This window comes from Dromaius novaehollandiae, chromosome 7 (genome assembly GCF_036370855.1).
Source record: "Dromaius novaehollandiae isolate bDroNov1 chromosome 7, bDroNov1.hap1, whole genome shotgun sequence".
Lineage (NCBI taxonomy): Eukaryota > Metazoa > Chordata > Aves > Casuariiformes > Dromaiidae > Dromaius > Dromaius novaehollandiae.
The window spans coordinates 24,305,832-24,329,368 of record NC_088104.1 but is presented as its reverse complement, the minus strand read 5'-3'; the positions used below and the strand labels follow the sequence as shown (position 1 = coordinate 24,329,368).

The 23,537-nt window shown below is 36.2% G+C and overlaps 1 protein-coding gene across 11 annotated transcripts in view; it reads left to right on the top strand.

Moving 5' to 3' along the window:
* The window catches only part of LOC112979106 (neurabin-1-like), a 52,844-nt gene extending 29,337 nt beyond the window's left edge, over positions 1–23,507 (top strand). For 6 of the 11 annotated variants that reach the window (XM_064514957.1, XM_064514959.1, XM_064514961.1 and 3 more), the window contains 7 exons: positions 1,433–1,766; positions 6,102–6,189; positions 7,318–7,389; positions 7,929–8,127; positions 13,602–13,718; positions 20,122–20,310; positions 21,928–23,507. In XM_064514957.1, coding sequence (XP_064371027.1) covers positions 1,433–1,766; positions 6,102–6,189; positions 7,318–7,389; positions 7,929–8,127; positions 13,602–13,718; positions 20,122–20,310; positions 21,928–22,095 — 1,167 coding nt within the window. In that variant the 3' untranslated portion in view covers positions 22,096–23,507. Of the gene's footprint in view, positions 1–1,432; positions 1,767–6,101; positions 6,190–7,317; positions 7,390–7,928; positions 8,128–13,601; positions 13,719–19,406; positions 19,669–20,121; positions 20,311–21,927 lie in introns of those variants that run through there. The other 5 variants (XM_064514960.1, XM_064514962.1, XM_064514964.1 and 2 more) reach the window with 4 other exon arrangements.
* Positions 23,508–23,537: the final 30 nt, after the last annotated feature.

Sequence of the window (23,537 nt, the reverse complement as noted above, 5' to 3'; positions counted from 1 at the left end):
TAGTCTCAGCATGACTTTTCATTAATGATAATTGCATGGGCATAGAATTTCACTAAGAATTTTCCATTGGTGGTGGCACCCTTCTTGTATCTCTGCTTTACAAAATGAAAATACTATCACTTGGATCAACTGTGTGCAGGTAGTAGCAGAGAGAAATAAAATCTCTAAAAATTACTTCAGATAGGAGGCTGCTGAATCATAATTAGCCTTTCTTTAAACCTGCATAAATTCTGAAGCACTCAGACCTTTTCTTAGCAGCATGAGGCAAAAGACATCTGAGTAGAGACTCAGTACCAACCACTGTTTTCTTTTTCACTGTGGCCATGTTCCTCTCCATGTGTTCCAGTCCAACCTCTTATACTGCTCTAGAGGTAGAATTCCCTGAAAATTAATTTACCTTGAATTTTATTCATAACTTAGCTTTCAAGTCCTTGTCTTTTCTGACTCCTTTGCTAAATTAAAATTGGCAACATTATTTAAATTTGTGCCACCTTATGAGCTTTTGATATTGCCTTTGTATTTTCATGGAAATGTGTTGCAGCAGTCTCCCCCATCTGAAAAAGCTGAGAGTTAGAAACTATAAACGTCATTCAAAAATATGAGTTTGTATTATGATATACTGGGGTAATCTTGATAGCTCTGAAGATCTCTAGCTATATATATATGTATTTTTATTTCTGCTCATTTTTCTAGTAGAAGTGTAGTCAACCAGTAAAGTTAGCTTGTGGCTATTTCTATTCTAATTTTCACTAGTGTAAGATAATGTTAAGGTCCGTGTCTGTATTTTCCCTTAAGGTAGCAGTCTTCCATGACAAGCTTATTGCCTTGTCAACAGTATATTACCATCTTGATGAAATCCTTGTCCACACGGTAGTGTTACAGTCCATGAAATTCTAATTGAAGCAGGTTCTGGACTTCAGATATTAGGCTTCTTTAGTGGAACAAGTAAGAGATAATAAAAAATGAAATTGGTTTAATGGACATATGCAACCTTGCAGAGTTTTTAAGGTGAGGACAAGTTCTTTAGTGCAGAAAGGAAAAAACAATTGAATTGGGGTATATAACCAGTGTATGAGAGAAACTGTCACAGAGGGAGAAGATTGAACTACTTTAGTTGGACTGAAAGGATTTTGAAAGTGGCTACATTGAATTGGGATGGCCAAGGTGTAACAGAATGTTCCTAGGTCAGATAAAGAAATAGGATTTGGGATGTACAGAAAGATCTGGTAGAGGGGTGGATAAAGGAAATAAAATCAACTTCATGTGATTTAGATGATAATGGTGCATGATTAAACTTTAGTCTCTTTGCTTTTTTCTGAATTGACGGAGTTTGTAGTATAGCATACCCTTAGATCCTGGTAAAAGATCAGACAGTAAAGTTAGTAAATGATTACATGTTGTGTTTGCATAAAACTTTTTAAATTTTTTGAAGGATGACGATTCAGAAGATACTATTCATAACAAAGAGCTTTCTGCTGTGTACCTAACCAAGACCTTAGAAATAACTGAAAAGTTAACTCTCTCCCAGTTGGATGACATGGATCGAAAGAGTGAAAAGCCTGAACTAGCAGAAAGCACAGAAAGTCCTTTAGAGTCAAGCCCTTCTGCCTCCACGCAGTCTTCCCCAGTGCACAAACCAAACAACGAAAACAGCACAAGCACCACACATTCACCTCCTTCAGAAGAGATGGTTCCAAATTCTCCTCAAGGATATCCCAGGAATGTTAAGCAAAAAGAAGCAAAGGGGAAAGGAAAAGAGGCCAAGGGTAAGACTTTAAGGTTTTTTTATTGGGTTTTTTTAATCCTTTCGAGTCAAAGTATTGCTGGGTTTAGATATAAGTGATTACTGAACAATAAACTGTTTAGTTAGAAAGCAGAAAAATGAATAGGTTACAAAATTAATTACCTATTTTAAGACCATTTGTAAACTCTTCAGGAAAACAGAATTTGCTTGTTTCTAATATGATACAAAATGCTTAGAAAAATTTTACAAAATAGAAACTGTTGTTGTGGGTTGTATTTCAGAAAAGAACTTAAATACAAATGACCAGATATAGGCAGCTTCTCCAAGGAAAGTAGCGATACTGTCTAGAACTCTGCATTTCACAAAAAGGCACATGCACATATTGACAGTGTGCCATATAAAGGAATGGATTCAGATGTGAGTTTTCCAGCATTGGCATAGTGGCCAGGTGACTAAAAAGACTCTGCAATACTTAACTCAGTCTAGAGAGTGCAGCATCACAGCTTCTGTGTGTGACTGCATGCATGTATACAGTGAGATACCGCTGTCATCCAAGTGCCAAAAAGTTGCGGGGGGGGGGGGGGGGACAAAAACAGTATTTCTTTTTCATTGCTCTTTCTTTTAGCTAGCCATGGTGATTAATTCAATACTTTGTCATTAGATGAGTTTGCATTAGATGTAGTAAAAGGAACAAAGTCTTTTAAATGGTGCAGAAGAGAAAATGATAATGACAGTAATTAGTAAGGCCTTGAGACTATAATTTGCAAGTTTTTGAACGTTTTTGAAGTATGTTAAAACTGGACTCACTTCCAGATAATCTCAGGTATGAGCCCTTTCTGGTGTCAGCTTTACCTGATGCGTGGATCTGTTTAAAATGGTTTGCATTTGCTGTCTAACTAGTCAGTGCTTCTTCCTTGAATTAAGAATATCTGTTGATGACAAACTGCAGCTTTGGAAATGGAGCCACGTTCTTGATGTCTTTTGCCAGGCACTAATGAAATGTCATCTGTGTTAAGATGCATTTGAGATAATAATCAATGGCTCTAAAACAGTCAAATATATATCCATGACAAGTGCTGAGCTTTAAATGCCCAAGTCTGGTGTAGGACCCATTTCCATCATACTTAGTAAGAAATTTCCAGTTTTATATTGATGGCCATTAGAATTTTCATGCCTTTCTACTCCAGATTCGAATATTTTATTTAACTTGTATTCACAAATGTATTTATCAGGCAGCATCAGTACATTGTTCTTCATCTGGCTGGAAGGCAAGAATTTGTTGACTACTTAGATCTTTGGAAAATATTATCTAGATATTAACAGAACTGTCTGATAGTTTACATAAATGATACATCTGAGTTTTTCGTGGGAATACTTGATTGCTGTGGCTACTGAAAGTTTTTATTAAGGTCTTGCGCTTAGTTGAGTTACGCCTCATTTCTTCAAGATATGCAAGTATCTTCACTAACATTTGCATTGTCTTCAGTTTATCACTAGTTGAAAATTTTAAATATCAGAGTACACCAAAGTGTAAAGTAAAATACAAATTTAAAGAAACAATCCTAAAACACATATTTCACATATACTGCCATAGGAGTAGGTCAGATTTTCTTCCAGGGTGAGCAGTTGCGTTGTGTAATAGATACAGTATGGTTTTTATTAGATGAATTAAGGAAAACAAAGTATTTCACAGAGACTGTGTAACTAGAAGTTTCTTTTAAAGTATGTTTTGATATCCCCAGAAAGCAGACAACCTCACGTTTTTAAGGTCTTATCTAAAAGGTTCCCATGGAATAAATGCTGTTTCAGTTAGTTACAGAAAGGAATCAGTCTAAGTCAGCTTGGTAGCAACTCAAGCCTGTAATTCTAAAGAATCTAAATAGTGGCTTTTATATAAGCTATAGGGGAGCTAAATTATTGTCTGTGGATAATCGGTAAGAGTCTTAGTGTATTTCTGTGAAATGCTAGCATCTTACGTGGCGATGTATCAGACAGTAAGTTTGACTGGTTTCCTGACTTCTGGAGAAGTTCAGTGTTGGCTCCATGTTTCCAGATATGATGCAGGTGTTTAAACAAGATCATGGATTTGTAGCATTCTGGGAACTGCTGCGTTGTTCATCTCATCCTGTTAGGACATTTCTCACTGGGAAAAGAGTAAAAGGATTATAATTGCCCTAGTCACTACTAGGCATTTAATAAAAACATTTGGCTTTTTTCTTAGGAATAATCTACAGGGAATCAGATTACATACTGTTAATGCATATTATTTACTTCAACAAACCAGCATGTTATATCAAGGCAATTATAATGGCAATCTTTTTTATGCAGCTTGGATGAAACTTTTCTTTTAATACCCTGAACAAAATGGTCTGTTTTATAATTTACTGATTCTCTCTGTCTCTGTAAAGTCTTACTCAGAAGTGGTCTGTATCCTACCTTGTGTAAAAATTGTCTTTTCAAAATGTGGGTTTATTTTCTACTTAATTATAAAAATGACAGGGTATAAAATTTTTCCTGATGGCTGAAGCATTGCAAACGTTTTCTTAAAATTGGCAGAGTCACTGGAAGAGGAAATGAATGCAGTAGGTCAGAGACAAATATTAGTACCAAAAGTTCCTTTTTGTAAGCAAAATGCTACTTTCAGTTAGAGTGTTGCTGTCCTACAGAATTTAAATGTATACCTATTATTTTATTGAAATAATCCTTTTTATTGCCTTGCCATTCTTTCATGTATCAGTCTGTATTTAACCTATTTGACTATGTTTTAGAAATTACGTCTTTTGAAAATAATACCTCTGGGGAGAGAGGGGGAAGCAAATGTCGATATTAAAACTTGTTACAAATTCATCCTTCTGTCCTGTATGTGAGTTGACAGGAAAAATAGCCCATTTAACTGGTAGATACAATTTATTAGATGTTAGATATTTTACAAAATTAAGTAATCGGATAAAGTTGTGTTGTTAGTCAGAAGCTATTGAAGGGACAAGCCAAAAAACAAAAGGTGAGGAAAAAACCCTGAATATTCAGCATGTTAACTTTGAGATAATCATAGGCTTCAAAAAGCCACGTGGCGGGTAGGGTGGAGAGGAGTTGCCCTCAGTCTTGTGTCATAGACCCTTATTTTCAGTTTTTAAGACCCCTGAAGCGTATATGCACTCAACTTCCTTCCCGTCAGAAGTGTGTTTTTCTTCATGGAGACCGAGCCTAAACCCTGCTTTGTCTCGTGAAGAGCATGCTGAGCTCTCTCATAGGTGGCATCGTTAGCTGACACACCTGATTCCAGTGTGAAACGTGAATATTGTAATTGTTGAAAAAAATCCAGTAATGTGAGAGTTTGAAAGGAAGGACTTGGAGTAAGCTGTCCAAGTCCCATGGGAAAAGATAGTGGTGTTTCAGTTTGCCACTTAATTTCTCTTAGTCATTGAGCGCTTGGGGTTGATCGTGCTCCCCCTGGCGAGCAGTCGCATCCTAGCGGGTTGTTTGCCCGTTCCCTGAATACCGCAGTCTTGGAGACGCCGCAGACTTGCTGGAAATTTCCAGCGCCTCGGAATGAATGTTTCTGTCAGCTTAAGACGAAAAGTTATAATTCGGACCTGGCATGTGGATTTTTGTTCCTTTGGGATGCTCGGAGCTTGTATACTATTTCCTAAGAAACTCAGCTTGTTAAATTTGCTGTCTGCTCTCCAGGCACTGCCTGTCATGTCGGTAAGGCGCACAGGCAGTAGCTAGCAGTACCCGGGCATAAGGCATGTCACACCTAACCAGCGTAGACTAGCTTCGGAGCAGACTGAGGGGAAATGCAAAAGGGAACACTTTGATATACCTATAATACTTGAAATGTGCTAAAGAACAATTGAATGCTGTATTTTCTTGAAAGTTGCTTTAAAATTGAGTTTCTTTCATGCATCTCATACTAGTTAGTGTATTTTGAAGCTTATATTTTGCAAAAGAAAGATATTTATTTCTAAAACCATCTCAAGCTACGTTTTATTGTAACTCATTAAAGTAAAATATTGATGATGGTTTTAGGATGGCATCAATAAGGCTTTTTTTTTTGTCTTGTAGGCAGTAGAGAATTACTGTTTATCAAAAGCAATACTTTTTATCAGTCATAAGCAACTGTTACACCGCCATTTGTCAACAGTACAAAAGAACCAGAATGATGGGAAGATGTCAGAGAGTAACTTAAGTCTGCGTAGCTCTAGTATTTTCAGCCAGTATCTGCAAGTGTGAATGTGAGCTTACACTCAGGTGTTACTATCTTATTTACTTAGAAGCATCTGTACTTTTTCCAAAGTACTTAGAACTTGCAATTATTTTAGATTAACGGTTTTATTTTTCACCCGTCTACAAAAAGCAGAAGATAAGAAAAATGAGGACAAGACAATAGAAACAAATGAAGGAACATCATCAGGGAAGTCTAAAAGACGATTTCCAGATTTTGGGTAAGACTTTATTTGTGTTCACTTGAAAATAAATGGCTTTCAGTGTTACTTGTGGAGAGTAACATGTTCTCTGAATGAAAACTATTGAGGAAGTCCTGTTATGTTATTTCATAGCAACACCACAGGGCAGAGTTCTGTCTTGGGTTCATAATATCACATTCATATTTCTGCTATGTTTTGGTGTTTGCTTGGTTTTGGGTTTTTTTCCCCCTCCAAAGACTTCCTTGGGGTTATAGGTGGGATAATTCAAGGTAAAACAAACTAAAGCATAGATTTTCTATGAAGTTTTTATCTGAATACAGTATTTGTCTAGGAATTAATGGGTTTTTATTCTTAAATTTTCATAGTCATATGTAGTTTTATGCAAAATTATTTTTGGAGCCTAGACTCTACATGCTATGTCCTGCTGAAGTTGCAGTCTAAAATAGATATGTGTAATTCCTACAATAGAGGTGTCATTACATAGCGTTTGGCTACAGTACCTGCTTTCTGAGCTGTTCCTTGGAGGCAGGCAGCAGTGATGAGAGAATTTCTGAATTTAATTTAGAAGATTAGAATGGAAACAGGGAGAAACAAAGCTGCAAGCTGCGTATATTCTGGAAGTATGGTATGTGGTAACTGAACTCTAGGTAGTTGAAAGAAGAACTGCTAAATTTTACAAGAAGCCTTGCTCCCTCTTCTCTGTCAGGTATAAAGGTCATTGAAGTCAGCTTACATCAAAAAATACTTAGACTGGTACTATAACAAGTATAGTATGAAGAGGATAATCAGCTTTATTAATTCAAGTCACTCTGCTATATAAATGTGCATATACAATAAAGCTCTGTTCTTCTTATTGATTGTATCCACTGGAAATTAAGCTTCTTTGGGCATTTTTTGTATTTATTTTTAGTATATGTATTTTTTGAAAGGTATTTTCAGAATTCTTCCATAGTTCTTAAATGAAATATGAATAACGATACACCTTTAATTACATGTATAATCTGTAATTTCCCTGTGAAACAATAGGAATGTGGTATTATGTAACTATTGAAACTGATGTAAAAAAAGATGCTTTTAGCTCACTGATAAAAATGTCACACTGTGTAAATGTAAACACTGTGTAAAAATGGTGTTTTTCTACTGTAGAGGATTACGGAAATCTGGAGGCAAGGGCAAGAAACAAGAAAAAGAAAATCTGAGAGGTTCTCTGGATAGCAGGTAGTGTTGCTTTTGTTTTTTAAATAAATACATACTGCATTCTTAAAATTTTAAGCCAAAAAATTTCTCTGAAATTGTCATTGCTACATGACCTTAAAGTACATCCAAGTATCACAGCAGCAAAGGTCTAAAAGATAATATGTTAATGTAGAGATGAGCTTCTAGTCTCATAAAATAAGAAAAATAACGTAGAATAAGAAGAATGATATAGAGGGTAGCAGTAAGATAGACTTACAATTTTCAAGTGGCTCATATCATAAGAAAAATAAGTTCTACCCGGTTTTTATATTTTGCTTAGGAAAGCTAATGAGTAAATTAAATTAATGTTGAGTAAATTAAAGTTGCAGATATTTGAAACTGGTAAATTGTTTTGAGAAATATTGCAAAAGCACCTCAATTTCTGTTCAGTAACCCACATTATTTTGTATGCATATTTGGAGGCAAGTACTGATTTTCATTTTAAATATCAACTGTCCTCTGAAACATGTACCATGAGGATTTTTTTTTTTTTTTTTTTTTTTGACATCTGCTTATTTCAGAGGTTCCCGAGAACTGTTGGATGACTCTGGCAACAATCTCTCTGCATCAGATTCAGATTCCCCTGTACCTACCTGCATGCCTTTCTCTTGGTTTGGAGACAGTCACAAAGAGCCTCAGGTTTCTAGCAGTAGCCTGCACTTTACCCAAAGTGGGCAGGACAGTTTATTTGAACAGGGTGAAGAGAAGAACAAAAGCAAGGTAAGATGAATAACTTGTGTTTTGAATATTTAAATGTGTTGCATCTTGCACTTGGAATTGATGATTTGGTCCTTGATCACATCACCTCTTACAAACATGGCTGCAGAGGCTTGGCACTTTACCACCCTTTTGGCCGAAGTTACCACCTTAGGAGTAGAGGTTGTGAGAGTGCTCCATTCCCTCCCACTCAGTTTAGGCGTCAGTGGAAGCTATTCTGGCTGAAGCAGCATCTATGGAACGATCACACTGTGTTTCTTTTTCCAGTGGCTCTGCAATGCTAAAAGCAATGCTAGGTTTAGAACAGTGTCATTTTAAAAGCCAAATCTGTTTCTCTTGTGAACATTAGAACGCAGACTAATACTCGGACTAAGTATACATGGGTAGAGGTCAGCTCCCCAGAAAGTTGGCCAACCAGCTCTTACCATAGTGGTACTAGGGTGGAGTACCAGTAGGCGGGTGAAGGAAGCATCCTGTTTTTCATTAGAGGAATTGGTATTGAAAACTGAGAGGAACATTTTTTCCATCTCTCCTAGAAAATTGCTCCTGAGTATCTTATACTGTTTTAATAAGTTAAAGCCTTTTAACTAGTTTTTTAAAAGCAATACTAAACAATTCAATACATAGTCATAAAGTTGCCATCTTTACAGTTCAAACTATTTGGAAGGAAGTGGTTGTGAGAAGTAGCAAGTGTAATGAAACCATCTATGATGCCCCAATTTGTAGCTTTCTTTACCTGTTGACAGTTTTAGGATTAAAACTTAAGTGAAAGTACCCTCAAACAATGCTTGTGCTGGCTAAATAATTTGTTAAAACCTATTTCCATTTATGACTGTTCTTGACAGTCTTATTAACTTAGCTTCATTTTTGTTTTCTTTGGATTTTGTTAGAATCAAAATTGTATCCGTGTTAGGAACCTCACAAACTAAGTTTATTCTTAATTTTCACACTACTACTTCTCTTTGTCTAAAGTACCCTTTTATTTTCTTCTTCTTGCTCTGTATTATTGAGAGAGGTCTGCAGCTTACCTAGAAGAGAGATTTTTCCAGGCAGTATGCAGTGAAGTGACTGATATTTTACAAAGATGGTAGATAACAGTGAGCTGGCTTTCCATGCATCCAGATGCTGATTGCACTAAAATGCTGTTTAAAAATTGCTTTCTGTTTTCTTAATGTGAATTTACAATGGCTGTCACAGAATTAAGGTGTCTGCATACCTAGTGTTTGAGTTTACAAATAGTACAGTAACTGGTTTTAGAACCACACAGTACCTTACTATACTATAAGAACTTCAGAAATGTAGAAAATTTTTAATCCCTTAAGTAGAACCATACTTTACAGAATACTGTTAAGTGTGTGTGTGACTTTTGTGTATTTAGTTTCTCCATCTTTTGTGTCAAAGCATGTAGTGACCAAGGATGCTTCCTTAAATTGGCCAACAATTTGGGGATTGCATGATCCATGGTGCAGGGAATATGAATATATTTTGGGACATATTTTTAATGAAATAGGAGTGCGTAGCTGATCCCTTCATAGGCTGTAGCAAAGCTATTGAGAAATGTTTGGCATGCAGATAAAGATTCAGTGGCTTAGCTTTCAAAGAGCCACTGGTTCAGGAGAACCCATTCTTCTCTTCATTCCTTCTTTCTGTCTGATTAAAATAATTGTTTGGAGGAAATGGAAGTCTCACTGTTGCGTGGTTACTATAAGCACCTGTAATGTGCTTAAGCACCCCTTTTGTGTTTATATAGATACTTTTGCCAGCAATAAAAAAATGCACGAATCTTGCAGGATTGGGTCCTCTCTTTTCCTTTCCGTGTTATCCTGAAAATAATACTCTTTTTCTCTGTCCTCTTTGTATGTTTTATCCAAGCTGATTATCTCTTTAACCTTCCAGCTGGTTTCTTGCCCACTGTTTTATTTTTTGCTTCCCTCTCATGCTTCTGTATGTAATTGCTGCTTGCTGTTCTTTTCTTTGCCTTAGTGCCAGTTGCAAACCAGCAGCTGGAAGGATATAGTAGTCTTCAGCTATCTGGCTGCTCTGCAAAGTGGTAGAAAGCTGACCCTGAATCTTTAACAGATTCTCACACATTAATTGATCCCAAACTCACACTCTGCCTCTCTCCGCCTCTCCAAGGTCAGACTGTTTTTACTTTGCAACATTTGGGGGCTTTTGTTATAGCTGGTAATGCAACAGCAGCTACTGCTTCAGTCAATGACTAATCTTTGTACTACTTAACCTGCAGTTGATCACTAAGTTTGCATTACAGTAACAAGGCTTTGGCAGGTAAACCTCGCTGTGATAAGACATTAAAACTGGGAAAGAAATGTGGCTGACTACCCAGCAGCGAGCATTGTTACTAAAACAAGATAATAGAAAGGACAGAATCGTATTTCCAGAATTTAAGGGAAGCATATTTCTTTTAGTTGATGTTAGTTCAATAATACTTACTGCTCTTGTGTCTGTAGTATCTCATATAATCAGGTGAAAGCACTTTTTAAAGAGTGGGTAAAGGTAGAAACCCTGAAGTAAGATTTGTTTTTTTTTTTCATGTAAGAATCCCTATTTTTGCACTGAGGTATTGTGTGTAACTTCTGAGCTGTGTTTTAATATTGATAGTCTGTACCTACAAGATTTGCCTCTCAAAAAGACTGCATCTGTGAAGATTTTGTTTTCTTATAATGTTGCTGAAGTTAGCCTTCAAAAATTCATCATAAGTTTGTGAAGTAATGAACCAAATTCTTGTTGCTTGAGAAAAGCAGAAACACAAGAAACAACCTCTGATCTGAGTATTTGCAACTGTTTAGTCTTCTGGGATTGATAAATTATACAGTTCTTAAATTAGTCCCTTTAATCTGCCCCTTTCTCTGATACAGTACAAATATGCTTATACTGTTTACATTCATTATTTTTCCAGAGTATTATTTATCTTTTGTAAGTTTGTATCCCATTTGAATGATGCTCTTCAACTTTTGCCAATACATACAGATTTCACACCCATTCCTAGCAACATTGTGTTGCAATGAAAAATACTGTGATATACATTGACAATGTATTACATACACAATACATGTTACACATTGTGTACACAGTACATTGTATGTTAAATCTCAAGAAATATACCTGCAAAACCTCTTCCATCAAAATTCTGTGCTCCTTAATAAGAATCAAAAATACTTGTAGCTAAAATCCTGAAAAGGAAATTACTTCTTTAACCTAAAAAGGGTTGAGAGAGAAGCAGTTGCAACTAGTGTTGAGAAGCTTTATTTTGTTTGGATGTTCTTTATTTTTCTCAGGTCTTATTAAATAGCTCCATTTTTTTGCTGCTTTGTTGTTCCTGATTACTCTGAAGGGTAGAAAGAGCCAACGGAGGGTGACTGAAAGAAAAACTCCTAAATAGATTTATCTTTGTGAGTTGATATTGAGAATAGGTTGATTGACAAAGTACCATCTTATATCTGATCATTTTTACATACAAAAGTCTGAAGCAGTCCCTAAAATCTAACATAATAAAATTATTCATATGGTGTAGTTAACTGATTAGAGACTTTGCAAATAATAGTAAGTAATTGTTTATTTTTTGTGGTAAGCAACAAAGTAGTGTTAAGGGGGGAAAAAAAAGCTCTGTGTTAAAGTAAAGTACGAGACATGCTTCTGGCAGAATTATTTTTCATTGGTTGAAGAAAAATAATGTGGAGGCCAGGATCTGAGTTGGAAGTTGAGGTAGTCAGATTAGAAAATATTCTGTCAAATGTACATACGTTAGCATTTGTTTGAAGCATTTTCTCTTGCAACATAGATGAGTGGGTATGCTGCTACTTTAAACCAAAAGCATGCAAAGTGCCTTCATTGCATTTGATTGTATGCTACAGTGAATTCCTGCTTTTTAAATGATGAGAGTAGAATTGTGGATAGAAATTTGGCTGGCTTTAGAGCCAGCTGATCTGCTGTTTCTTTGAAGTGCAGTGTTTCTCAGGTGGTTTCTGTTTTCTTATCAGACTTGCTGTGAAGTTTTCAGGTGCAGCTTCTGTTTTGTTTTGGTCTTCTTTTTTGTGGGGGGGGGTGTTTAGTTTTTTTCATGAGGTCTTTAGCTTTTACAGCTTAGAGTAATGAGTCACAGGCTGGTCTGATGACTTGCCTGAGGTCATATGATTAGTGGCAGCTGGCTGAATTTGAACCCAGATCCTTCTACTTTTAGATGCCAAGGCACACAGATCCAGTTGCTTCCTTAAAACACAAACTGAGTGTGATAACTGAATGTAAACAGTAAATGCTATGAAGATTTTAACATTCTTCCAGTATGATAGTATTAGTTGTATTTCTAACCAGAAATTTACTGTTACATACATTTTTAGAAATTATTTTAGTAGTATGTTTATTCAATTATGAAAAGATAATGTTCTTCAGAATTTTGATTTCAGAGCAGAACTTTGTCTTGAACATAATTTATTCAAGCTGTCAAACTGTAATTGCTGTAGAAGTAACAACTTTAAACCATTTTTGTAAAGGCATCTGAATAACTTTTTTAAAAGTAAAATGTTCAGCTTTTGTAGTGTTTTTACAATATTTAGAACTTCAATTATAAAGAAGAGTTTACGTGCCTTGATAGAGTCCATTTGTATTTTACATCTACATGGTAGTTCTCATATCAACATAATTTTTGGATAGCATGACTCTATGCCTTGAATGTAGGCACCTCAAAATTGAAGCCACACAGCAATACAGTACAGTATCTTAAATCAGAATTTGAGTTTCAGAGGGCGCTCTCGGAGTCTGTGTGTAGGCAAACTCTGCGTGTTCTGCACCTGAACTAATTAATTAAAGCCCTGATCTACAAACTGCTGAAAGCTCCTTGCTCTTCCAGTTCTTGGTACCTGTCATGTAAAGACAGCCTATTTGCTGCACTGTCCATTACAGTCATTTGCAGTGTGGACAAATGCAAAGTCTAAATCTAGTTCTAATTTTTAGAAATTTCCCAAAGTAGTTTCCATGTCAAGAGAATGTTAATGATCATAGAAGATCAGGACTTGGCTTTTTGTCGCATTGCTATACCACCACCTTCTGAAGCATGTTTCACAGTGCTTGTGCAGTGGTTTCAGTCGAATACAACCTCCAACATGAATAGTTCCACCAACTGACTCTTAAGTCGCTTTGCTCCGAGTGTGGTAAGCCTGTTGAAAGCATAACCCACTGTGTTTGTTTATATACTTTTACACAACTTCAGGTTATGACTGATACGCCACATAAGGTGCTGTTATTGGGAATATTACTTTAAATTTCCTGTCATATTTGTGAATTCAGAAAATTAAAATACAAGTCAAACTCCTGATGTAGAGAATACGTTTCATATGTGATCTAAAGAAAAGTGAATTTTTATTTTTTAATTTTTTTTAACTAAAAATCAACTGGAATGTCACCTTATATATTGCTTTTCCAAGGGGGTGAGTTAATGAAACGTTATTTCCACTTGTTTGCAGAGTAGAATTGTCATAGATGATACATACCATAGCAAGCCAAGTTGTGAACTTTCAGGGTTAGTGACAGAACCAAATCTGTCAGGTCGTTCACACACTTTAACCTTCTCTTCAAATGAGGTGAGTTTCAAAGTGTGTATATGTGTCTTGTTGATGTTGTCGTTCACACCACAGTCTGTTTAATAGAACAAGTTTTGTTTAATGTGAAACTAGATGGGTATCTCCATATTTTCATGTTGAAGAACATGGTAAAAAATCCAAAGCTGTTACTGTGAATTAAGGACATAGACTGAAAGATGCCATATGAGTTGTTGTGTTCTGCTCTTAGTTATATATTAGAAATTGGAATAAATTCGGTGTGACCGAATTGTAATTCTTAATTTTAAATATAAGACGCTGCTGTTACACTAACCTGAAGTAACTTACTGTGTGAATGAAAACTGCAGTGTTTTTCACCTTGCCCTCACACTGGTGCAGGTTTGTGTTAATCTAAATTTATGTTATTTGTCTTTAAAAAAAAAAAAAAATTGTTCTGATGTATAGCTGGAAAGTAGATATGTGAAAATCGGTGTTCATTCTCCTGGCAGAACCATCTCCTTTGCCCACAGCTGAAACCTGAAATCCATATTTTTATAACATTGTAAGATCATTGTCTCATCCAATGTCTGACTGGTAGGCATCTTTATAAACAAAATGCTTTATAGACTAGGAGGGGGGTCATTAAAAGCTGAGCACCATCATCTTCCAGAAGGGAGTTAGCAAAGGGCTGGTCAGACTGGTAGTGATAATGTTTGGAAAAAAAAATTAAATGATGGTTCATGAATGAGAGAGGTTTGTTATTAGCTATCTTAAATCAAGTTTTGAATGGTATTTGTGTTGCTAAAAATCTTCAAGCAATATAGACCATAAGATACTAACAACGCTAAATATTGCCTCGAATGCCACTATTTCGTTAGCATTGCAACTTCCACTTAACCTCTGGTTCTAAAATTCCAGCAAAAGTTGTGTCTATTACTGTGTATGCACAAAGCGATCATTAAGCCTATTCTGTCATAGACTAGTTTGATTTTAGTGTTGTCTCTAGCTTGTATGTTTGAAAGTTGTTTGCAGCTTTTTAGTAATTATGTTGATTATCAGAGACTGTTCCAGGGATAACGATAGCACTGAGCTTGTTTCCCTTTTGGGAAGGAAGAGGGTGTGAATAAAACTGGGTAGTTGTTGGAGGAGGGGAAGGTTGGTTGTTTTAGAGCATGTTCACTTGTACTTGCAGCTCTTCAGTCTCAAAACCTGTGAGTGCAGGTTGTCAAGCTTTTAGTGAGGAAATGTTATTAACTTGCTCTCTGCTTATGCGCTCACTAGCTATGGAAGTGGGCTAAAGGTACAATAATTGGTTTTGAATTATTCCTAACTGACTCTTAAAATTCTTCTGTTGCTATTTGTTTAATTGAGGCTTAGAAAAAATAAGTAATCAATCTTGATCATTCTTGGAGCAATTTTGGATATTTAAAATTCCTAATTTAATGACTCCTTCACAGGCAGAATTTCTACCCCTTGTTTGTTGTTTGGATGAGTTCAGGGATCCTGCTAGCCAGTATAACAACCCCTGCTCTCAGAGGAACAACTGCTGCGTAAGAAAGATCTTTGTGCATAATCTTGCAGCTGCCCTACAAGTCCTGGAACTGTTAAGGGCCTGGGGATGGCAATACCTCTCAGAGAGCAGAGCAGCGCTTCAGCCTGCCTCTGCGGGGCAGAAACTCGCAGGCGGTTTGGAGAAGTGACTGAGGGGTGAGAGGTAGTTTGCTAGCAGCCAGCTAGTTAGAGCAAAGGCACCTCTGCTTATTCAGCTCCTCAGCTGAAGTTGTTAGCAAGCTAGCTGGTATCCCTTTATCCTTTTTAAATTTTTAATTTGTTACTGATATGGGGGCATTTGGGTTTTATTTTTTCTTTTGGTTTTTTGGATTGTGTATTTAGAGCCTTCAGGATTTCTGTCCTTACTTGCTTTCTGAAGTACCAGCATTTTTGTGTGAGAGTGCATCGTTCTCTCATGTTGCCATTCTTCCTAAGCAGTTTTGGTTCCGCTTTCTGACGGCACGGTTGTGTGTGCGTGTGTGTGTGGACTATTCCTCTGATGTACAGACATCTTGGGACAGCCCTTTGCCTCTGGAAGGTAGACAATAGAAAAAAATGATGTATAGGTGTTGTTTAATGATCAATAAGCATCACTTAAAAGTCAGTGTTCTTCATCTCACTGTTCTGTGTTTTTCATAAAGTATAAGTCTGTCTACCCTATAAGCTGTTTTCTCCATAGCGGAGATAAAGTTGGCACTGATTGGTACAGTTAAGTTATTTGTGAATCTTCTAATAAAAATGTAGTTATCCTGAAGTAGTACTTGAACAGATAATGGTATTATCTGAAACTGCATCTTTTTCCAGCTTAGGGCAACCAAATTTAATAGAATCCAAGGGAGAAGTGCTAAATATCTGTTTGAGTTTCTCATAGCAGTTGTGAATTGAAGTGGGAATGGTGTTAGAACTACGTTAAGTTCCTCGAGTTTGGTGTTATGCTAAACCAACATAGAAGTGTGAGGAGGCTTAGACAGGGCATTCTGTTTATAGTCTCATAATGACATTCCTCACACTATCCTCCTCTTTATTAGATTAGAAAAATGGCTTATTCCTAAAAGTAGTTAAAACTGTTTTTTCTTTGTGCAGCAGTGAAAATTCAAATAATATGGGATTAAATCTTTTCCGTCTCCTTTGTGAGGAGATGATGTCTTTTAATGCAGATTCAGTTTTTGGTACTACTTTTTCTCGTGTTAGTTTTAAAAAATGAATAGATTAGGTTGTCTTCTAAAATATTTTTTATTTAAAAGAAAAACCAACAAGCAATGGATGTAATGGTAACAAGCCTTCTTTAGCATTAAAGGTCTACCAGAAAATAAAATAGATTCTGGGCCTCTCATCATACTTTGGAGGCTGGAAACAAGCTGCGTCTCAGCTGAGAATCTTGAATGCTTTAGAAACTGTCAGCTGGAAGTCAGTAGAGCCTAGGGCCTTACTAATTTGAAATATAAGGAGTTTGGTGACTTATGTGCCAAAAGTCTAAGTGAAGTTAGTACAGTCCGGAGGATTCCTTAGTGGTACAGACTGTGGTGAGCTGCTCTAGTGTTGCTTGGGAGGGAGTGGTGCAGGGAGCCCCTGGCGATTCTGTGAGGGGACCACATTCCTGGGACCTGCTGAAACGAATGAATCTGCGTCTGTTTAACGTGAATGTACCTTCTTAAATAGTGATGTTCTAAAATCAGAGAAGTGAAGTTGTTGCATGGCTAGCACAGTTTAAATAAAATTTAAAAGCAGTGAGTGAGTTTCAGCGGTAGAGTATACATTTTACACATTTTTCAGTATATCTGACTTTTATCCTTTATGATTCTGGTAATATATATTTTGGTACTTCCTTGTCGCTAATAGACCACACATGATTCTGAGATTCATGTCAAACTTGAAGTGTCAAAAGTTTCCTAATTCTTGTCTGTTACCCGCAAGCAATTGCTAGTATGAGACAAAATAAAGCTACCACTTTCCAACAGGCTCAAAAGACTGTATGATTCATAATACTTAGTGGGTCATATACAGAGCACTGTTGGCTTAGTGCTGGTGGTCTTCAGCGTAGCTAGGCTGCAAAACAAGCATTTGATTTACAATAGCTGTTGGCCTCAACCAGGTCCATACTTCTTATTTGTAGTGATCTGTGAAGATGACTGTGAATATAACAGTTCATAGATCTATCTTAAGATTCTTCTAGATTTAGAATGTTTCTGCAACTAGTTTGAGTCCTGATGAACATCAATTACAATAGTTTTGAATGACAAAGATTTTTTTTTTTTTTTTTTTTTTTTTTTTTTTTTTTTGCCACAAATCAAGCTTTTGTCCTACTGACACACATTTTGGTGTTAGAGCATCAGGTCAAGGTGTATGAGATTCAAGCAGATAATGATAAAGATGCTGTTTTTTAAAGCAAACAGGTGTTTTCAAATTTTATTAGTAATTTATACAAAGACTTTTCTTTCTCTATGCCAAGCATCTCAGCTTGGATAGGAAACTTGCTGTGCCCCAGTTGTCTTGATACAAATGCTGTAGAGATCACTTCAGGCAAAACCTCCTCTAAACCAGCAGGTGTAGAGGACTTGCCAGCAGGTTGAGGAAGGTGATCCTCCCCCTCTACTCGGCCCTGGTGAGGCCACACCTGGAGTGCTGTGTCCAGTGCTGGGCTCCCCAGTACAAGAGACATGGAGCTACTGGAGCGAGTCCAGCAAAGGGCCACTAAGATGGTTAAGGGACTGGGGCCTCTCTCTTACGAGGAAAGGCTGAGAGAGCTGGGACTGTTTAGCCTGGAGAAGAGAAGACTGAGGGAGGATCCTACCAATTCATTTAAGTATCTGAAGGGAGGGTGTATGGAAGATGGAGCCCGACTCTGTTCAGTGGTGCCTAGCGACAGGACAAGAGGCAACGGGCACAAACCAAAAGACAGGATGTTCTGTGTGAACATGAAGAAAACCTTTCTTACTGTGAGGGTTACAGAGCGCTGGAACAGGCTGCCCAGAAAGGTTGTGGAGTCTCCCTCCTTGGAGGTATTCAGAAGTCGTCTGGATAGGCTCCTGGGCAGCCTGGTCTAGGTGACCCTGCTTGAGCAGGGGAGATGGACTAGATGATCTTTAAAGGTCTCTTCCAACCTCAACCGTTCTGTGATTCAGTGCAATTCTGTGAAACCCCTTTGATGTTATTTTGTGGAAAATGCTATTCTTTTGCACGTCAGCAATTTGGGTGTGTTCACACTTGTTATGTCTGCATTGGCACTTGAATTTGGATTAGGAGTTCTCTTCAGAATCTCCTCATTGTCCCCATTTACCCTTACTTCGATTTATCTTGGAAATCAAACTAGAAGATGTATTCTGAAAATTCCCCTGATGTTTCAGCTGCTAATGGGCATTGAATCTGTAGGACCAGACTCTTCTGAAGTAAAAAATTATTTGAAATGCATATGGTATGGATTTCAGGACCTCAGCACAAGCTGTCTGCTCTACAAATCTGTTTGTATTTGTCTACACTACCTCATAGTGTAACCATTGTCCTGTGTTTCATGGGTTAGGAGAAGCAAAAGGGATTCTAATTGTGTAGTCTTCTGACACATTTGAAATTTAAAATTAATATTCATTTCAACTCAGATGCTGTGCTGTTCGCCCTCTCGGATCCAGTTTATTGTGTAATCATATATCATATTTGACAAGCCTAAGTCTCACAATCTTTTACTTGTGATTGCTGGAATTACTGAGGTGTACTCAGTCTGTTCTCCCATGTTTTCTAGCAAGGGAGTTGGATTTTGTGAGATCCTCAGATTTTGGAGCTTTAGTTGTTCACCTGAAACTTGCAAGGTTACTTCTCAAAACCATCAGTACATTGACACTTACTTCCATGTTTCCTCTTTACAAATGATATGCACTAAGCTCACTGGAAGTAGTAGTATACTTTTGGATTAGTATCTGTTTTGCAAATATCTTTGATATATGGTGGAAGCTGCCTAGAGAGCTTTTGAAATATAAGTCTAATGCAGCTTGTACTAGATCATGAGCTAGTGAGGGATCATTTTGGATAGTTAATAAAGGTTCAAGCAACTCTGATGTTATTCTGATTCAACTCTCACACTAGAATTTCTTCTTTACAGACATTGAGCTCTGTTTTATGTAGCTTTTCTTTTGTGATGAAGTAATAAAGTGTTTCAGGACTAACAGCAGTACCTTTTTCCCCTTGGAGGCCAACTGAAACTGAAGCAAGGAGCTTCAAAAGCTCTGTGAACTGGGAGGTGTATTTTTAGTGGAATGTTACAAGCTCTGATGCTTCTCAAATGGACTTCTACTAGGTACACCCTTTAAAATGTTGATGGGATGGGATTAGCTGAAAGAATTAAGTCCTCTCCTCTTAGTAGTATACCAAATTTAGAAAAACTGTAATTGAACTGTTACAAGATGTAGTGGGTACTAGCATTGTTTTTAATTCCCATTTTCCTTCACTTAAACATCATGTAATACAGTTCAAGTGCTACTTCTTGGTGCTGTGTAAGATAGCATCTAATATTAGGATTGAGCTACCTTGACTGACTGAGGAAGCTTGTTCATTGTTTTGGATACATTAAGCCAGATTTAAGCAAAACTTCTGCCATTTTGTTAGAGCAGATTTCATGAAGATCAAATTTCTTAGAGAAAACCATAGGTATTCTGTATTTCTGCCTTAATTTGTGTCAAATGTTGTTATGGTGTCCACTTGTTTATAACAGACCCCTAGGCAAACTTGCTATAAGCTGTGATCTCAAAAACATAAATAATTTTGGAGCCTTGCACTATAGAAATGCTGGAATATGTTTTAAAATGCATTTTGTTACCCAGACTCAACTGGCAAGTTAAATTCCACATATAGTCAAGTAAAACAGTTATTTTTTTATTACTTACGGTGACTCTTCTCAATTGGTTAGGCATTAGATGATGAATTTGCAACAACAGGAAAACAAAATCAATGGCACAGTAGACCTATTTCTGAATGGACAACCCAGCAAGTATGTCACTGGTTAATGGGAATGAACATGGAGCAGTATATTACAGAGTTCACAGCTATGAATATAGATGGACAGCAGTTGATGCAGCTTGATAGTGATAAGTTAAAGGTATGTGACTATCCCAGTATACATTTGTAATTGTATAAATTTCACTGCTTACTCAGATGTTTTTTAACTATAAAGTCTTTCTAGTTTCTTGTCTTCATGAATTTTTAGGGATAGAATTCTGGTTTTAAGACACTTAAAATATACAGATCGATGAGAATTTAATAATTGATATAAAATTAAAGACAAGCTGTTTTTTCATTAGGAAAGTATAAAATACTTTGTTCCTGTTGGCAGTTTGAGGAAGCCAAAAAAGCATAATTCCCACAGGGGTGTGATATGTTTATAATCCATCTGAGCATAAGATCATATGAAAACAAGATCCAGTACAATAGTGTGCAGTAGATATGTACACTAAATTTCCTGTATGTTGATAAATAAATGTGTCCTTGGACACAGAGAAAATACTTGACAGAAGTTTGTCAAATGAATATGTATATTTGAGAAACTTGGGATGTTGATGCTTAAAACTTAATTTACACCTAATGCCACTAGGAGTTCTGTAGTGTTGTAGCACTGTCTGTAACTTGAAATCAAATACTGCCATCTGCTGATCAAAAATCAAAGTGCACTGACTACTCACTGAATACTTGATTATTTTAAAATGAACATAGGTCCAGTTGGTGCAAAATACAGACAGACAACACACTGCACAGGAGTAGACAAAGGAGCAGGAGTCCTTGCATGGGAGATGGGTTAAAGACAAGCAGTGACAGGCTAAGGAGTAGCATACCAAATTAGCATACCACATATTGATAAAAATGATTAACCTTGAAGTAAAAAGGAAAAATAAATATTAATAGTCACAATTTTAATAGTGCATCATCAAAGCAAGAAATATCTCTGAAATCTGGTCACTTACAGTGCTTAGGCCTTGTTATGAAGAAGCTTCATGGGCTTTCTGTTGACATACATTAATGAGTTATGTGGTGGAAGAAAAGATTTTGAACTACTGTTGTGTTGTATGGGGGATTTTTTTTCTTTAGTAGTGTCGTTTTCTCAAGAGTAGCAGAAAGAAGCAAAAAACAGTTGAGGTTTTTGTTTGTTTTTAACAATATCAAGTTTTTATGGGTAGTTATTGGAGTTTTTTTCGTTCACTGAGTTACTTATCTTTTGTTTGCTATGCAACTTTAAAAGAAACATGAGCTTTCTGGAGTCAGCTTTCATGGATTGGATTTTTCTCAAGCAGTTAAAAACCACAGCTGATTGATCTGAGTTCAGCAGCATTCCTAGGTTACAAAAAAGGATAGTTAACAGGAGTTAAACACTAGTTAGTGAATATAAATTGCTGCTGTGTAAAAGAAGCTAGGAAAATATTTTTAAAAGACTACTTTTCTTAGTATACTACTCATTAGAAGTTTTCAGATGTCTGCACGTAAAATGCAATGAGAATCTGTTATTTCACAGCCAAACAAGAGTAGGCCTTCTTTTCCTTACTACTTCTGTTACAGAGATGATCATTTATGGTGCTCTTGAGAACTTAGTCTATCTGAATACAGACCTATCTTGCAGCGAAGCAAATAACCCTTTCTTAAACTGTTAGTGCTTAAGTGATATGCTTTGCTGTTTAAAAAAAAAAAAAAAATTAGTAACCAGGTCCTTTTCTTTTTTCCCCCGAAGGCTTTAGGAGTTTCCAGTCAAAATGATCGGTCAACAATAAAGAAAAAAATCAAGGATATTAAAAAAACACAAGAAAAACTGGAAAAACAGAAGGAAAAAGTTCAAAAGAAGGAGCGAGAAGTTCGCAAGAGTGGCAGAGTGGTAGCCACTCTTGAATCAAGCTGCTAAAATGACCCCATTTTTGCTTAGCACAGGCTTGCTTCATCTTGAAGTTCAGCAGATTTGTATATAATTGTACAATTGAGGGAGGAGGGAAAGTGCAACAGTTTAACATGGTAGGGTTTAGGGTTTTTTTACTTTTTAATAATAGTCCCTCCCCATTACAACCCATTAAAATGAAATAAATGTTTTCAGTATTTTTATTCCTAGTTGACTCTGCCTGTACTAATAGACAATAATTTAATTTTCTGCCTTAAGTACTATTTGTGCTTCTAAGACTGATTTAAAAAAAAATATATGCCCTTTTCATTGAACTTGATAAATGTTTGTGGAGAATAGACTGTTGTATTAAAAATCATTCCAATATTAGTCAACTTGCATATGATATAGAGTTGAATTTGATAGAGGGACAATAGAAAAATCCTGCCAACAAGTTCAGTCTGTGACAGTCTGTTTATCTGTTGCCACTAAAATTGTATAGTAAAAGTTAAGTTTAAGAAAACAGTAATGTCAAATTAATTTAAAAAGAAAGCATGTATTTCAAATTTATGAAGTATTTTCTCTGAATTCTTGTATTTCTCAGTGATGGTCCATTTCTTTTATTCTAAATCCACTGTAGTAACACATTGTTTTTGAATTCTATATGTTGCAATTTACTGAGAAAATAACCAGAAATATTAAGTAGTTTTTATAAACTGCTTACACTAATTACAACACTAAATTTTCTGTACACTATGCTGTATGGTGTTGGGACAAGGTTTAGAATATAAATAAGATCTTTTTTAACCTATTTTTCCTAAATAATACATAGTTTTATAGATTTATGCTACGAATAAGATCAATTTGCAATACATGTATTTCTCTTTTCTACTTGCTACAAGATTTTTGCGGACCAAATTTATATATTTGCTAATTTTAAACTATGCTGTTTTTCAAACTTAAAATACTGAGGGAAAAATTGTAGGAAAAAGTATCACTGAAGCACTGGGTATCTGCATTGTATTTAAGTGTTTGATTGCAGACTACAGATTATTCTCTTTAAAGGAGGATTTGATTCCCAGAATAGTTTAGAAAATGAATTGGTGTTTGAATATTTACATACTGTCTTCTAGAGATACTGCCTTCTAGAGATACTGCAACAGCACTTCCTTAATTAGATTATTTCAGAAACATTAAGTATAAATTCCATCATAGCGTGGACTAGAACAAAACTTAAATAATTCATTTATGTGGACCAAGTTCTCCTTTAAATCTATGGACTGTTTTTCATTTTAATTGAATGAATGAACTTCCCAGTTGGTGTTTCACAAATTTTTCTTTGTATAAATGTTGTCTTTTCTGAATTTCAGCAAAAGAACTGTGTGGAAATGCTCCTGAACACCACGCATTTCCAAAATAAAGGTTAAAAATCTTGGTGGTAATGACTTTTAAACAGAAGTTCTATTTTCAGT